The sequence below is a fragment of the Alosa pseudoharengus genome, unplaced genomic scaffold (assembly GCF_046254945.1).
Source record: "Alosa pseudoharengus isolate Yale_2024_CS ecotype anadromous, Long Island Sound unplaced genomic scaffold, YU_APseudo_1.1 YU_APseudo_1.1_scf_7, whole genome shotgun sequence".
Taxonomy (NCBI): domain Eukaryota; kingdom Metazoa; phylum Chordata; class Actinopteri; order Clupeiformes; family Clupeidae; genus Alosa; species Alosa pseudoharengus.
Genome location: NW_027468859.1, coordinates 34,923,230 through 34,940,156, shown reverse-complemented (window position 1 = coordinate 34,940,156; position 16,927 = coordinate 34,923,230). Strand labels below are relative to the sequence as shown.

The window sequence follows — 16,927 nt, the reverse complement described above, 5'->3', positions numbered from 1 at the left end:
GACTACCTCAGCCTGGCCCTCCTGCCAAGCTGGACTCCCTCCACAGCAGTGGGCAAGCGCTCCAGGTTAACAGCAGCCCTGAAACACAAATGGGATTTTTAAATGCATTTCTCTTCATGGAAGGAGCACGAGGAAATCTAATGAACCGTCTCTTAAAATACTTCCAGGAGACGGCTAAAACCGTAAGGGACTTTAATGAAAATGAGAGTTGGCAGAAAGAGTAAAGACAAGGTCATCTGCAATCAGAAAAAATGTTCTGTATAAGGGCATGCAGGATTTGATCTTCTTAGTTGTTCACATACACTTATGCTTTTTTTGTTGTTGCTGTACCTGCTTATCCACATTTTCTGAAACTTGGTCTTGTTTTTTTCTTCTAAACTCTAAACACATAATTTCCAAAAAGTCCATCTCCTACAAAAGAAATTGCACAAAAAAATATGAGGCAGTTACTTTTGTTAACTCTTCTAAAACATGGTGGACAAAAGTATTGCACATAGACAGTCGACCTCTTGAATTTCCAGTAGATGTGGAATGTAGAAAATAGAAAATACTTACAAAAAACTGTTTATAACTAGCCTGGCTAACGCCAGACCTCATCTCATTGAGATGGGGTCTGGGAACTACACATTCATTTTCTCGTATTTGAGACGTGGTTTACGAATGCCCAGAGCCCTTTATTGGGCGCTACGAATGTTTATCAAATGTGTTTGTACGTAGCTCATAACCGCTTCGGTGTGTCGTCATTGTCTTGCTGTCCCCCCTCCGTTCTGCACGTAAGGCAGCATGGGGAAACCCCATATATATATTTATTCAACCCGTAAATGCAAGACCATTTTGTGTGCTTTGTGTGAGTTGTAACAGTTACAAAAACAAAAACAGATTACAAAAACAAAATCGAAAGGAAACACGAAATATAAAATTTTACTTGATACATAAGAATGGACTGTAGGTACCCAGCCTCCCATCTGGATCATGTTCATAATAAATGTCAGTTTTGGGAAGGGCAGGGCCTTAAAAGATGAAGAAGTATCTGTTTGTAATATTTTGCAATAATTGAAAACTGAGTACAAAGGCTGAGAATGTTGTAGCACTGCAGATTTTGTGTGGGGTTTTGGTCTGAAAGCAGTTTGGGGAAAAAAGCAAAACGTAGGAATCACCCTAATAAAATTTCATACCTAGCTTGTGAAAGCATGATGGGATTTAGTGACTTAGTGAAATATTGTTAAGTGCTTCAACAACTTTTTGACCTCAATGTTTATCTAAGTTTGAGTGCAAGTCTGCTGTATTGATCAACCATCATTAGCACGGAGGCCTAAATGAGAATTTCTCACTAACATTCTCAGGGCCATGGAGTGGAACGCAAACACATAACGCTAATGTGCAATTATAATTCCCAAACAGACGCTTAGCAATTTTAGTGTGCATGTCACGTCAACATCTGTTTTTCCTTCAGATGTGTTCTCAGGGGAATACGGTACACACTGCACTCTCAGACACAAAGAGTACCGTGAAATCCCATGGGCATGAGATATTATAGAGATGACAGAAATAAATCAGAGGTGGGTCAATTTCTTTCTGGACAGCGTGTCCCCACAGGTCACAATAATGCTTCGCATATGAGGCATGTCAAACCAAACACTAACAACATATGGAACAACATGTCAAACCAAACACTAACAACATATGGACTTTTTTTTTAAGCGTGGCATTCATTGACCTTTACTTTCAACAGCTGGTGACAGCCACCATCACCCTGTGTGCAAACACCAGTTCATTTGAAGCTATAGAGGTGGGGGGGCAATATCACAAAAGAAGCTTTCAGCATGGTTATGGTACACTGTGGCTCCAAGTGGCCCTCTGCACAGGAGGTGGTGATGTGCGTACGCCATGATTGACAGGTGGGCCCAATCATGCGAGGGGATCAGGTGGGAAGTACTGTGGGTGCCCAGGGAGGAGCTGCAGGAGTTCATGTTTCATTCCGCTGCAAAGACTCAATTCAATCTGACCAGATATGTGTATGTGACTGTATGGGGTATCATGTGGGATGCTGTTTCTGTGTCTGATGGACCTGGGCTACTCTCTATATTACCTGTTGCAATGCAGTCTCTACAAATCATCTGCAATAATGATTTATTGATGCATCATACACCAAACTGTCACCAAGTTAGCCCAGGAAGAGTGGGATAAACACAGCTGCATACAGCATGAACAAATCGACATTTCTTCGATTAACCACATGGTGGGGGTAGAGAGAAAAAAATAACAGATTATTTTAGATTTCAGAACTAAATTACAGTTTCTCAATTGTTTACACACAATTACTGGTACTTGAGACACAATGACTACAACATGTAACTCCAATTCTGCTAAACTACAAGCACAATTCCTGCTTTACACTCAACTTGCAGTTCTAAAGCACACCTTTTTTCAAAACACTACGCATACACTCTGCATTTGGCACAATTTTCATTAAGAAGATCTCTTGTTTTCACAAGGAACACACTCATTCATATTCTAAAGTTAATTGCCCTACTATGCACACTGACTCATCACATGAGCAAACACCTGTCACACAGTTTTACACTAAGCAATCAGAGCTTTAGCATAATGCTTGTGATGTGGATGAGGTGCTGTGGCCAGACCGAAACAGAAGAGAGGATGCAGCATTTTTTTTTGCTGTAACTGTATACAGTAAATTATTGTTTTTTTTTTATGTAGACCACTGTATGTGCAACTTTATGTTGGTTGGGATGTACACTGTGTACATTGTTGTTGTGGGGGAAATAAAATATATTTGTTACAGTGTATTTGTGTGTTCTGAGTATAAAAACAATATTCTCAAATACTTTACAACACACTTACTGTCTGTAGTAAGTATAACATTGAACAAAAAAAGGTCTAAGTCATTATGATGAATGGAAAAGAAGTGTTTTCCATTCATTAGTGTTTTACATTGAGCACATCAGCATTCAACTGGTTCTTATAAATGTCTATTCATATGATGGTTTGTGTGTGTCATTTGAAAACAAACATTTTGAGAAGAAATAACATTGTTTTGAATGTAAAGTTTCATTTTGCAGGAGAATTGAGGGGGTTTGCCCATTGTGTGTGTGTTTTTTATTTGTGTGTAGAGTTCTGACAGGCATGCTTTCAGAAACTGTGTGTAAACAATCGAGAAAAACTGTAATAAAAAAAAGGCCTAAGTCATTATGATGAATGGAGAGGAAATGTTTTCCATTCATCATAGTGTTCTACATGGGCATGTCAACTGGTTCTTATGTCGAATGTCTATTCATATGATGGTTTGTGTGTGTCATTTGAAAACAAAATACCATTTTGAGAAGAAATAACATTGTTTTGTATGTAAAGTTTCATTTTGTTTGCAGGAGAATTAAGGGGTTTTGCTAGCCTGGCTCCGCCCTCCTACGTACTTCCGCTCAATTTTCATTTTCCTTCAGTATTACGAAATGTATTATGTAGTGTACCAGAGTCTGGTAGGACCAGGCTAGGGTTTTGCCCATTGTGTGTGTGTTTTTTGATTTGTGTGTAGAGTTCTGAGAGTATGAGGCATGCTTTCAGAAAATGTGTGTAAACAACCGAGAAAAACTTTAAAACAAGAGCGCAAAATTTAGAAGAATGAGCGCACAATTTAGTAAAACAAGCCCATGATTTACAGTTTTTTCTGATGGCTTAAACCCTAACCGTGATTCTTATAGCACAATTTCTAAAACTATTTACTTATAGCAAAACCACTCACTGAGTTTGCAAAACTAAAAGCACAAACACTGCTTTGCACTCAGTTTGCAATTTTGTAACACACACTTTGCAAAACTGTAGGTACAATCCACTGCACAGCACTCTTTTTGCGGAACTGTAAACACAACTCACTGCTTTACACTCAAGATCCAAATGATCAACACACTCCTAGCAAAACTATACACATGTATGGCTATTATTTACACTATTTTGCCAACTGTCTGGCACACTGTGGAATCTGTTTTAGATAATTAGTTCACTTTACAATCAGCCTAAGCACTATAAATAAGCCACAGGTAAGCTTTCCGTGTGGAGAGCAGGAGGAGTGAAAAGAGTGAGAATTAGAGGAGGAAGAGGACACGGAGGTGAAGAAGTAGGAGGAAGAGGACGCAGAGGTGAAGAAGTAGGAGGAAGAGGACGCAGAGGTGAAGAAGTAGGAGGAAGAGGACGCAGATGTGAAGAAGTAGGAGGAAGAGGACGCAGAGGTGAAGAAGTAGGAGGAAGAGGACGTAGAGGTGAAGAAGTAGGAGGAGGAGGAAGAGGACGCAGAGGTGAAGAAGCGAGAGGGAGAGGATGACAAGGAGGTGAAGTTAGAGGAAGAGGACAAGGAGGAGGATGAGGAGGGGGAAGAGGAAGGGTAAGAAGAGGAAGAAATAGAATTGCTGATGACATCAGAACTACAATAGTGGATGTGTGTCAACCATGGAATGACCCTGAGGGAAGCCGACCAACAAGTTCAGCCTAACTTGAGCCGCTACACTGTAGTAAGCATCATAAGGACATCTTGAAATGAGAAATGGTTAGTACAGTCACTTTGCACTAAGTTTTGTGGCATTGCCATACTTTAGTGAGAAACACAACATACATGTAAAATTACTGAAATTGTTACTTTACATCATTGCTAGACGTTGCTAGAAGCTGGGGGCAGAGGAAGAATGTTCACTGCAGAACAAGAGACCCATATAGTCAATATGGTGATTGCAAATAATGCCATAAGGCTACGAGAAATACAGCAGCGCATAATTGAGGATGATACCACCTTCCAAAACATACACAATGTGAGTATTTCTGTATTATGTCATGTACTTGCCCGTAACAGAATCCGAATGAAACAAATCTACAGAGTCCCTTTTGAAAGAAACATTGAACTTGTAAAGCAACTGCGATATGACTATGTGCAGGTAAGCTACAGTATCATTGGTACTGAATCAGGAAGTGCATACTGTAGTGCTGTGCATGGGCCTGCTGTGCTGCATTTGTTTTGTTTTGTCCAGAGAGTGATGGAGCTGAAGGCAGATGCCATGGGTCATGAGCTGCTTTCTTGTGGATGAGGAAGGTTTTAACCTCACTAAAACAAGAAGACGTGCAGGAACATTATTGGACACCGTGCCATAATCAATGTCCCAGGACAACATGGTGGTAACATACAGTAACTATGTGTGCAGCTATAAGTCAAAGTGGTGTTGTTCACCCTCATGCAACCCTATAGGCCCATATTACACTGCATATTACATTCCTGGACACCTTACATGACATGCTCACTAATGTTCAGAGGCCAGACCAGATACAGTACGTCATCATATGGGACACTGTTAGTTTCCATAGGGCTGCTTTAGTCCGCGCAACGTTTCTTGGTGTTTTATGCACCCAACGTTGTCTTCAAGGCAGCGCTGCTTGCAAGGCACTAGGGTTAGGCATGGGTTAAGGTTAGGGTTGGGGTTAGGTTTAGGATTAGGTGCCTTTAAGTCAGCGCTGCCTGGAAGACGACATTGGGGGAATAAAACACCATCGAGCGTCCGCAACTGGTTTACAGATCACCCACTCTTCACTGTACTTAACCTCCCCCCATACTCTCCATTCTTGAACCCCCCATACTCTCCATTCTTGAACCAATTTGCCTGGTGCTGGAAGGTCTGTGACCGTCATCCCCATCAACACATAGCCCTTTTACAGGCAATGGAGGAGGCATGTGGGGATATTGATCAGGCATCATGTAAGCCAGGAATACGGCATTCCAGATGATGTCTTGGACTAGAGGACTTTGCATGTGATGTAGACAAAATTTTGTGGCCGGACCGAGAGAGACGACACAATGTAGACTGATTTTTTGTGCTTGTGTACTATTTTGTGTGCTTAAGCCATCAGAAAAAACTGTAATAAAAGAAGTCCACAATTTAGTAAAATGAGCCCACGATTTGCTAAAATGAGCATAGATTTAGTACATTTAGTACGTTTTCTCGATATAACAACAATAGATTTCTCAATGAGACCTCCCAGGCTCCGTAGAAGCCTATAGAAAGAGAACATGATCTCCGGGAACACTCATTCTTTAATTCATTTTCAGGAAAGACAAACATATGCCTTTCTAAATGTAGTTAGTAAATTTGTACATTTTGTCAAGTTTAATACAAATGCCAGAGGCATCAGATAAAAATAGAACAAATACTGATCAAGATAAACAGCTTAGGATAACAGACAGCAGTTGCCATTGAGGAAAACAAACGGTGTGACGTGTGTTGCGCCTTCAAGCTCATTTATGCGTAACACAGATAAGATTTTTCAGAGGCTTGCACTCTTATAACAAGATTATTATTCTGTAATGACAACGGCGGAGTCTGATGGAACAAGTGCAACACACACAGAGACACACAGACACGCGCACACACAGACATTCCTGCTGTGTCTCACTGAAACATCATGGCTCTCTTCTCCTGCTCCTGTAATACTCCCTGCACGCATGCACACACACACACACACACACACACACACACGCACACACACACACACTCACACACTCACACACACACACACACACCATAAACAAACGTTTGTTGGGAGCCAGTTTCAGTTCAGCATTCATCATGTGAAGGCTCAATGATGTAAAGGGGGTGAAGCTCAGTTCACCACAGATTTTAATTGCATGACCCCTGACATAGTCAATCTGTTCTCCATATAAAGTGAAATCATTTCATAAACAAGTTCACGTGTGGACTTCATTATGTGTGAGTTGACACATATACCCAGGCGAGTTGTGAAAGCTTCCCCAGAGATCTCCACATCTCTCTCTCTCAACCATTTGCTAATGAGCGCCTCTCAAGTCTTCAAAGTCATTTCGTTTTTTCCATGTTGCCATTCTTTGATAGCAAATTAATTTTTTCACTAAGGCTGACCGTGATAAAAAATGTGGACAAATTTGTCCCTCAGTCACTTTGTGACAGGATACCTTGTCATAGAATATTTTCAGCTACAGTGGTAATTCCTGTAAATTCTTGGAATGAGTAACCAATGCAAGTAGATATCTGTTCTTGATAATGTCAAGAACTTTCAAGACTGTTGAAGTGGACCTACTTCCAATCTCTCCGCTCAGCTCAGCCAACTGCTAGATTGTGATAATAGATGTACCGCAGAGTGGTACAAAATATGACCGCCGCCCAGTCCTGCACATTCTCTCCGCAAAAATAAACCACACTTGTCAATTTGTCTCCATCTCCTACTCCATCCCCTACTTTTGTGTATGTGTGTGTGCGTGTGTCTGCTTACCTGCACCTGCATGTGGGGAGAGCGCACCCCCTATAGCACTTTAAAAAATTCCTTGCGCAGGTATCTACCTCTGACCATGGTGAACATTACCTGGATCTACACCTGGTTGAAGTCTGGCGGCGATGGGGTGTCTGACGACGGGGGCAGGTTTGAATAGACTGGGAGCTCCTAGTCAGAGCCCTACACGTCAGTGACACAGGGTATTGGTGGCTAACAGCTGGGGCTGAGTGGCAGCTGTTCTCGGCAGACCCTTGTGCGACTGAGCAGCCCAATTCAGGGACCGCACTGCTCACCTCAAGCTGAGAAAGGGCCTAGAAAAGGTGGCCTAAAAAATGCCCACTGAACTCACGCCTGGACAGGATGCCGCGCCTGTCGGGTCATTCCACTCCTGCGGTCGAAACAGAAGAAACAAATCCTACAACCTTAAACTGGCAACATGGAACATAAGAACTCTCCTGGACTCCTACGGCAGGTCTGAAAGACCCCATAGAAGGACAGCCCTGGTTGCAGCCGAGCTGAGCCGATATGATATCCTACAACGATGATGGCGCCGGAGAATGCCGACATGGTGCTGCTCTGGTTACTCTGGCTGTTAATCGTTTGTTTAAGTGTGGATCGTGTGGATTGTCTGATAAAATATGAGAGACTGGAATTACTGCATATTCGGGACAACGTGCAGCAGTCTCCTCCAAGACTGTTGTACTCATCAAACGACTTTATAGCCACATCGATACCGCCGTCCGAGAATGCCTCGGCCTCGGGATGCAACCAACCACCCCGGAAGCGAGGGAGAAGAGCCGGTGCTCTCGTGCGTCTACGGAGGCGCAAACACCGCTGCCCACTGCCCAACATAATCCTGTCTAATGTCCGATCGCTAGCCAACAAGACGGACGAGCTGTCCCTTCTGATCAGTTCCAGACGCGACGTGGCTGATTGCTCGGTGATGTGCTTCACAGAAACCTGGCTTCACGAGGGAGTACCAGACTCAGCAATTCTACCAGCCGGCTTCTCACTGTTTCGGGCGGACCGTACGGCGGATTCGCTAAAACAGAAGGGCGGCAGGGTCTCCTTCCTTGTGAATGATAGATGGTGCACCGACACTACAATAATACATCGGTCATGCTCACCTGAACTAGAGGCCCTCACAATACAATGTCGGCCCTTCTACCTACCGAGGGAATTCGCCTCCATTATCCTGGTGGCTGTATACATTCCCCCGCAGGCTGGAGCCGCATCTGCTATTCAGCAACTGGCTGCCTAAGTCACCGAGATTGAGAGAGCGCACCCGGACTCGGTACTTCTGTTAATGGGGGACTTTCAATCATGTCAACCTGAACAAATCACTCCCCAGGTACAAACCACAGATTCACCTTGCCACGACAGGTGAGAACACACTGGACCAATGTTATTGCACACTTCCTCAGGCTTCCTCCGTGCTGTGGTGCGGGCGCCTCTAGGTCAATCCGACCATAATATGATATTTTTAATGCCTCGGTACCGTCAACAATTAAAAACTGTTAAACGGTCCATAAGGACAGTAAGACAATAGACGCCTGCTGCTGCGGAGATGTTAAGTGACCGTATGGAACAAACGGACTGGAATGTTTTTACGGAAACATGCGATGGTTTAGACGACTTCACTGACACAGTCACCTCCTACATTAATTTTGTAGAGAACTCTTGCATACCATCAAAGTCTGTGGTTGTTTTTAGTAATAATAAGCCATGGTTCAATAAAGAGATAAAACAATTATGTACAGAGAAAAATCATGCTTTTAAAAGTGGTGACAAAGATCAATATAGAGTAGCTAGATTTCAATTTGAACGTGCTGTGAAGAAAGCAAAGGCTAGATACAGAGATAATCTAGAAGATAAATTAAAGGCTAAAGATACTAGAGGGGTATGGCAGGGACTACAGAGGATAACTGGGTACAAGACTAAACAGGCAGCACAAAATGTAGACCCCCAGCTGCCAGATAGGCTTAATGAATTTTACTGCAGATTTGACTGCCCCCGACCCGACAAAGCCCCTGCACCTAGAACTGACCCTGTATGCCCACCATTTGTAGTCAAAGAACATGAAGTCAAGGCCCTGCTCTGCAAACAGAATGTGAGGAAGGCAGCAGGGCCTGACGGTGTGTCTGCTTTCACTCTTAAGAACTGTGCCCATCAACTTGCCTCTGTCTTCACAGACATTTTTAACTGGTCACTTTGGGAATGCAAAGTCCCTGCATGTTTTAAATCTGCTGTAATCATCCCTGTACCTAAAAAATCAAATATCAGCTGTTTGAATGACTACAGGCCTGTTGCTCTGACCTCTATTGCAATGAAGGTTTTTGAACGGCTCGTCTGTAGACAGTTAGCCAGTGTTGGGATGGACAGCTATCAGTTTGCTTACCGTGCTAACAGGTCTGTAGGATGCTGTTTCCCTGTGCCTCCACAGCATCCTGCAGCACCTAGAGGCCCCAGCTACATATGCAAGAGTTTTATTCATAGATTACAGTTCTGCTTTTAACACTATTATACCCACTACATTATTTGGTAAACTCCAGTTGATGGGAATCAATCAATCGCTCTGTCACTGGATTTTAAACTTTTTATCAGACAGGCGGCAGGTGGTGAAAATAGACAACCTGTTCTCCAAACACAGTATTCTCAACACTGGGGCCCCACAGGGATGTGTCCTCTCTCCTCTGCTCTATTCTCTATACACCAATGACTGTGTGTCCCATTCTGAGAATGTGAAAATCTTCAAGTATGCAGATGATACAACTGTGGTGGGTCTTATCAGTAAGAACTGTGAGCCAGATTACAGATCTGAAGTGGCAGCCTTAGAGGTATGATGTAAGGGGAACAACCTGTTTTTAAATGTCAACAAGACAAAAGAACTGATTATAGATTTTAGAAAAAATACAGTAGCTCACTCCTCTCTGACCATTGATGACCAGGCAGTAGAGAGAGTGTCTAGTTTCAAATTCCTTGGCACCACCATATGTCAGTCCCAGGAGGTCAACACCAACCTCATCATAAGCAAAGCCCACCAGAGGCTTCACTTTTTGTGCCAGCTGAGGAAGTTTGGTGTAGCTAGGGATGCAATGCTCCAGTTTTACAGAGCTACAGTGGAAAGTGTGCTTGTCTTCTCCATCACTGTCTGGTATGGTAACACCACCTCTTCAGAGAGGAAGCAGTTGGAGAAGGTGGTGCATTCTGCATCCAAAATCATAGGACATGTCATCCCATCTGTAGCCTCTATCTATGCCACACGGATTAGCCATAAAGCCCAGAAAGTACTAGGTGACCCCTCCCACCCTGCCAGGTACCTTTTCCAACTACTGCCCCCTGGTAGGAGAGTCCAAAGTCTCAGGGGTAGAACATCTCGTTTCTGCAACAGTACTTACCCTGCCACTATTAGGCTCCTTAATGCTCAGTCACCTTGCAGAGCAAATCTGTACTAAATGACCTCTTTCATATGCACTTTATAGACTGCACAATACACTTTATGGGAAGGGATTTTTTTACTGCTTTTTACTGGTTTGAATGCTTGTCTATGTGATTCTTTCATGTTCTGTATGTGTCTTTCATGTTCTGTATGTTCCTGTGTATTGTCTTGTATTTTTTTAACTGGAATGGCACCAAGACAAATTCCAATCAACTTTGTTGACATGGCAATAAATTATTGAATGAATGAATTGAATTGAATGAATGAATATCGACATTGCTGCTCTGAGTGAAACCAGGTTCCTTGATGAAGGGTCTCTAACAGAGGAGGGCATGGGCTACACCTTCTACTGGAAAGGCTATCCCCCAGGTGGACAACATCTGCATGGTATGGGACTAGCTATTAAGAACACACTACTGCCAAGGCTCACTGTACAACCTGTCGGCATCAGTGAAAGACTGATGACCCTTCGTATCCCCCTGGTGAAGAACCGCTATGCCACACTGCTAAGTGTGTATGATCCAACTCTACCATCTGACAGTGAGTCTAAAGACTCTTTCTACCAGACACTGGATGAGGCTCTCCACCAGATCCCCAAAAACGACAAGATCCTCCTGCTTGGGGACTTCAATGCTAGTGTTGGAAAAAATAGTGTAATATGGAAAGGAGTACTTGGCAGGCATGGGGTTGGTCAGGCCAACTCAAATGGCATGAGGTTACTTACCCTCTGCTCTGAGCACAACCTGACCATAACAAACACCATCTTCCAGCAAAAGACCAAATACAAAACATCATGGATGCACCCATGTTGGCCACATTGGCACCTGATTGATTATGTCATCGTGAGACGTAGTGACATCAGAGACGTGCTCATAACCCGGGCCATGAGAGGTGCAGAATGCTGGACAGATCACCGCATAATCATGACCACGGTCTTCATGAAATTGCGCTAGAACTCCTCCTGAGGGGTGGAAATGCCACAGAACAGCAGTGGACCTCTATTACGGCACCCCTTCATGAAGCAGCAGCCCAAACATTCGGCTATAAGAGCAAGAACCATCAAGACTGGTTTGATAACAACTCAGTGGCCATTTATAACCTATTAAGCAACATGCACAAAGCAGGAAAAAAAATCAGGAAACCCTAAAAAAACCTTTACCCAGCACCGCCAGACAGCAATGGCAAAAAGCTTGTCAAGAAGTGCAGAGAACTCTGAGGACCTTACAGAACAAATGGTGGCTGGAGAAGGCTCATGAAATCCAGACATTCGCTGACAGAAATGACATGCACAACTTTTACAATGCAGTCAAATCCATCTACGGCCCAATAAGTCACTGCATCACTCCCCTGAAAACAGCAGATGGGCTCAAAATCCTGAAAGACCAGAACAGCATCCTGGAGAGGTGGGCTGAACATTTTAACACCTTACTAAATCAGGACTCTGATGCAGACTATACCATCCTGGATGAACTGCCTGGATTATCCGCTCCCTGAAGTACAACAAGTCTCCTGGCTCTGACAATATTCCTGCAGAACTGCTAAAGCAGGGAGGGTATCTCTGCACAAGAACACTACACCGTAACATCCCACAGCAATGGAGAGATGCCAATATTGTTACCATATATAAAAGCAAAGGAGATAGGGCCATTTGTGGAAACCATAGGGGCATATCACTTCTTACTGTGGCAGGCAAGGTCCTGGCCAAGGTGATGCTACAGAGGCTGATCAATGACATCACAGAGTCTATGCTACCGGAGTCAAAGTGCGGATTTAGGAAGAACAGAAGCACAGTCAACATGGTCTTCACAATCCGGCAACTCCAAGAAAAGTGCAGGGAACAACATAAAGACCTGTTTATGGTGTTTGTGGACCTCTCCAAAGCCTTTGACACAGTGCAGAGAGATCTCTTGTGGGAAGTCTTCCACCGGATTGGATGCCCCACTAAGTTTGTCAATATCCTTCGTCAGTTTCATGAGGGAATGACTGCTAGGGTGACAACTGGAGGTCAGCAGTCAAGTGCTTTCCCTGTGCGCACAGGGGTAAGGCAGGGGTGTGTACTGGCACCAGTGCTTTTTAACATCTTCCTCATATGCGTCACCCAGCTGCTCCACAAGGATATTGAAGACAATAGTGGGGTGACAGTAGCATACAGGCTGGATGGTAACCTCTTCAATATCAGGAGCCTGCAGGCAACCACCAAACTGCACAGAGTAAGGATACTTGAGCTGCAGTATGCAGATGACTGCGCTCTCATATCTCACTCTCCACAAGGCCTCCAGTCTGTCCTAGATGCAGCAGTGAGGGCATACAGCAGGATGGGTTTGACCATCAACACCGCTAAAACAGAGGTAATCTGCCAATGGAGTGCCAACATCCCACCCACACCACCCATCTTCACTATTGCAGATGAGAAACTGTCAGTTGTTCCATCATTCAAGTACCTGGAGAGCATTATCTCTGAAGACAATAGTATTGACAATGAGGTCCAGAATAGAATCAAACAAGCATCAGTTGCCTTTGGGAGACTCCGGCGGCGGGTTTTTCAGAACAAGAACCTTCATCCCAACACAAAAATCTGCGTCTACCAAGCGGTCTGCATCACCACCCTCCTCTACAGCTGTGAAGCCTGGGTTACTAACACCCTCTACAGCTGTGAAGCCTGGGTACCTTACAGCCGCCACATCAAGTCCCTGGAGCACTTCCATATCTTCTGTCTTCAGCGCATCCTGGGAATCACTTGGCGTGACAGAGTGCCTCACACTGAGATGTGTGTGTGTGTGTGTGTGTGTGTGTAGTGTGCCTTACACTGAGATCCTCAACAGAACAGGCTGTAAGAGAATTGAGGCCACCATCACCCAGCACCAACTGCGTTGGTTGGGGCATGTGATAAGGATGCCCTACAATCGTCTGCCCCGCAGAGTGCTATATGGCCAGCTACACCAAGGTCAGCGTTCTGCTGGAGGCCAGAAGAAACGCTTGAAAGACCAATTGAAGACAGCGCTTAAGAGGTGCAAAATCAAACCTGGGGACCTGGAGAGCATAGCTGCTGACTGCAACATCTGGCGGCAGTTATGTCTAGATGGGACCCAAACACTAGAGGAGGAAAGGACAGTCAAGAGACAACAGAGAAGGCTCAGGAGAAACACACCCATGAGTGCCAGCAACACCAATACAATGTTTACATGCCCCACATGCAATAGAGCCTGTGGATCCAGGACTATTCAGCCATCAGAAAACTCTCCGCTAAAAGACAGAAGATGACGTCATCATCGGATTCAATGGACAACCACAAGCAAGCAAGCATGTGTGTGTGTTTTTATGTGTGTGCGTGTGGGTGTGTTTATGTTTGTGTGTGTGAGTGCATGTGTGTGTGCGTGCCTGTTTGTGCATGTGTGAGTGCGTGTGTGTGTGCGTGCCTGTGTGTGCATGCCTGTGAGTGTGTGCATGCGTGTGAGTGTGTGCGTGCCTGTGTGAGTAGCTGATTTGGGTCTCCATCAGTGGAATTCCTCAAATCTTGGCATGCATTCAGAGGGTGTCACTTCAAATTCCGTGCAGTTTTGAACCTGTCAACCAAAGATACCTGCAATTACTACGCTTTGTTTTTGCTTTTTCATTTTTAACTAGGTGGCGCTATACATCAAATGAGTGGATATGAAATTGACATAGCCCTTTGAGACCAAAATACAAAAAAAAGTTGGTCAGCCTAGGCCCTGCGGTTCTCAAGATATTCACAGAAAACTGTGCCCAGCCTACTCTCCTTTCTGGGGTCTGTGCGGCGGGTAGGGCGACGGATCGAAATGAAAAACATTCCGCATCAAGTTTCGTGTACCCCGGTCTTTCAGTGTCCCGGGAATCATTGACACAAAATGAATGAAGAAAAATAAATAAATAAATAAATAAATAAAAAACTGACTAAACCGATATGCTGCAATCAAATGCTGCGGTCATAATAATCAAATCCTCCTCCCACCTATAGTGCACCTACAGTAAACCCTGACAAATTCCTTTGAACTCTTCATAGTTGTGGAACTAATCAGCTCAAATGCTATGGGTCTACTCTGTTTTTTCTTAGAATACAGTGCAATCAATCACCTGTAGTTTCACAAAATGTTGATGAAAACTTATGGGATACTTGGCAGGAGGAAATGATAGCATAATGAAGCCACTTAGCTATTTCACTGGCACGATGAAGGTAAACTGTTTCCACAGAGCAGGCTATTCTGTGCTACAGAACACTGAAAGGAAGCTCATCATTCCATAATGAAGTGAACTGCATTTGAACAAAAGAGCAGCGAATGAATGAGTGTCATATGGAAATGTAATCTCTCTCTCTCTCTCTCTCAAGTACATTAACATTAATTATGATCTATCTGCTCTCATCTGATAATTAATCTCATGCATATTTATTTTTCTACTCCAGGGAGAGAATGCTTCAGAACGATATTCTTCCTACAGGCAGTAGGGGCGGGCGAGATAGTCTTCATTCGCCCTGTAATGAGTCATTTAAACATATACCGACTTACGAAGATGAGTAATTAACACGAAAACGTTGCCTGGTGTCCCTTTAAATTATGCATCTTCCCTAGCGAGGACCTTCCTCCTGAACTACATTGCAGGATTCTCTCATCTTTCAATAAACATGTAAACCGTGCAGTAAGAATAAATTCATGACAAAACAAGCCCCTGACCATGTATGCTCGTCCAGGCCGTACATGACAAACAAACTCCCACAAGCTTACTAGAAGGAAGGAGCTCCGCAGGCTGGCCACATGTGTCCTACTCTGAGCCATCAAAGGGAACATCTCATCCATGTGACTACACTTAACTCGATTCCAGGATGAAGTCACACAGGATGTCAACTGGGCTGACCCCTTTGAGGTTCCTGGAGCCATAAGTAACAACAGAGCTGGCAACTAGTAGATACAGTAGCAACGTCTGGGACGAAGAGGTCAGTGCATGATGAACTCTCTCTTGCTCACTGCAAACAGAGGGTGGAAATGCATCCTAATTTGGCCTCAATGCTCTGTAACAGATATGATACACACTGTCCAACACAAGCACTCTGGATGATGCATCATGCCCTAGTATAAAAGTGGAATACAGAAAGCAGTTTGTTATGCTTGACAGTAAATGTGAAATGATGATCACGATGATTTACAAAATGTAATATATGGAGGCATTAAACACAATGTGCACATCGTGAAATCTTAACATCAAGACAAACAAACAAATTTACAAAAACAACAATTGACGCACAAGACAAAAGATGCCTGATGGAGCGGCGTAATCGCCAACGTACCCGAGACACCTAACGGTAGACATACAAGACAGACAACAAACAAAAATGAACAAGTAATAAAATAAACTAGAAATGTAATGCCAGAGGAATTACAATAGTGGATGGAAAGCTGCTAGCTTAATGTTGGTGGGGAGATTCCTGGAAAAAAATCTTTGAATCACTTAATCTTTGAGTTCATACAAACCTACATACAAATTAGCTTTTTACCATTTTTAATCCCCTATTTCTCAAAAAGTATAAACTTTATACAAAATCTGAAATAATAACTCTCTTGCCCCACTCCAGACCTTCAGAACGGTTATTTCAACATGTCTGTACGTTAAGCGGTTAGAGTCGCATTAATTCTTGAAAAGGTAAAAAGAAATGGTTATAATAAGAAGAAGAAGAAGCCAGGAGATTTCAAGATAGTGGATTCCATCCACTATAATAATAAGAAGCCAGGAGATTTCAGATAGTGGATTCCATCCACTATAATAATTAAGAAATTAAAATAAAGAAAAGTCTGCGTCCAACTCAGTCCAATGGCAATGAAATGGCGCACAGCTGCATCTTCAGACCAATCCGGAGGATCCAACGTTAACATAGGCCTTCTGTAAGTGACGTTAGTAGGCCTACTTGTAGACTGCAGTCTAGAGATCACTGGAAGCATAAAAGCTAACCGTTGAAGTCATGGGCGGTCCCGCAGATCAGCAACTCGGTGGATCCCCGACAGCGACAGCCTGATGCTCCGAGAGACTGCAGAGCTCCCCAACGTCAACGGTAGTTTCGAACGTTAGCAGCTAGAAGCTAGTCTGCTCAATCCAGACACCAGGCAAGGCAGATGGTAGCTCGCAGGTCAGCAGCAGCTCGGCGGCCACGGCAGATCCCTCGCAGAGTAGGCCCAGGTCGCCATG

At 43.8% G+C, this 16,927-nt stretch overlaps 1 protein-coding gene across 1 annotated transcript; it reads left to right on the top strand.

Annotated features, from left to right (window-relative positions):
- The first annotated feature begins 7,628 nt into the window (after window positions 1-7,628).
- On the top strand, window positions 7,629-13,715 carry LOC143109310 (uncharacterized). Its single transcript, XM_076271962.1, has 4 exons — window positions 7,629-7,823; window positions 11,002-11,683; window positions 12,269-13,477; window positions 13,654-13,715. Exons 1-4 carry the CDS (start codon window positions 7,629-7,631, stop codon window positions 13,713-13,715), a joined length of 2,148 nt encoding a protein of 715 aa, XP_076128077.1.
- The last annotated feature ends 3,212 nt before the right edge of the window (window positions 13,716-16,927 follow it).

Excerpts from the sequence above, each read along its gene's own strand:
- LOC143109310 (XM_076271962.1), top strand. The coding sequence starts at position 7,629 with ATGCCCACTGAACTCACGCCTGGACAGGATGCCGCGCCTGTCGGGTCA. Across the intron at positions 7,824-11,001 it reads CAGCCGAGCTGAGCCGATAT|AATATCGACATTGCTGCTCT; the intron begins GATATCCTACAA and ends ATTGAATGAATG. Across the intron at positions 13,478-13,653 it reads CATCCTGGGAATCACTTGGC|AGTGCTATATGGCCAGCTAC; the intron begins GTGACAGAGTGC and ends TCTGCCCCGCAG.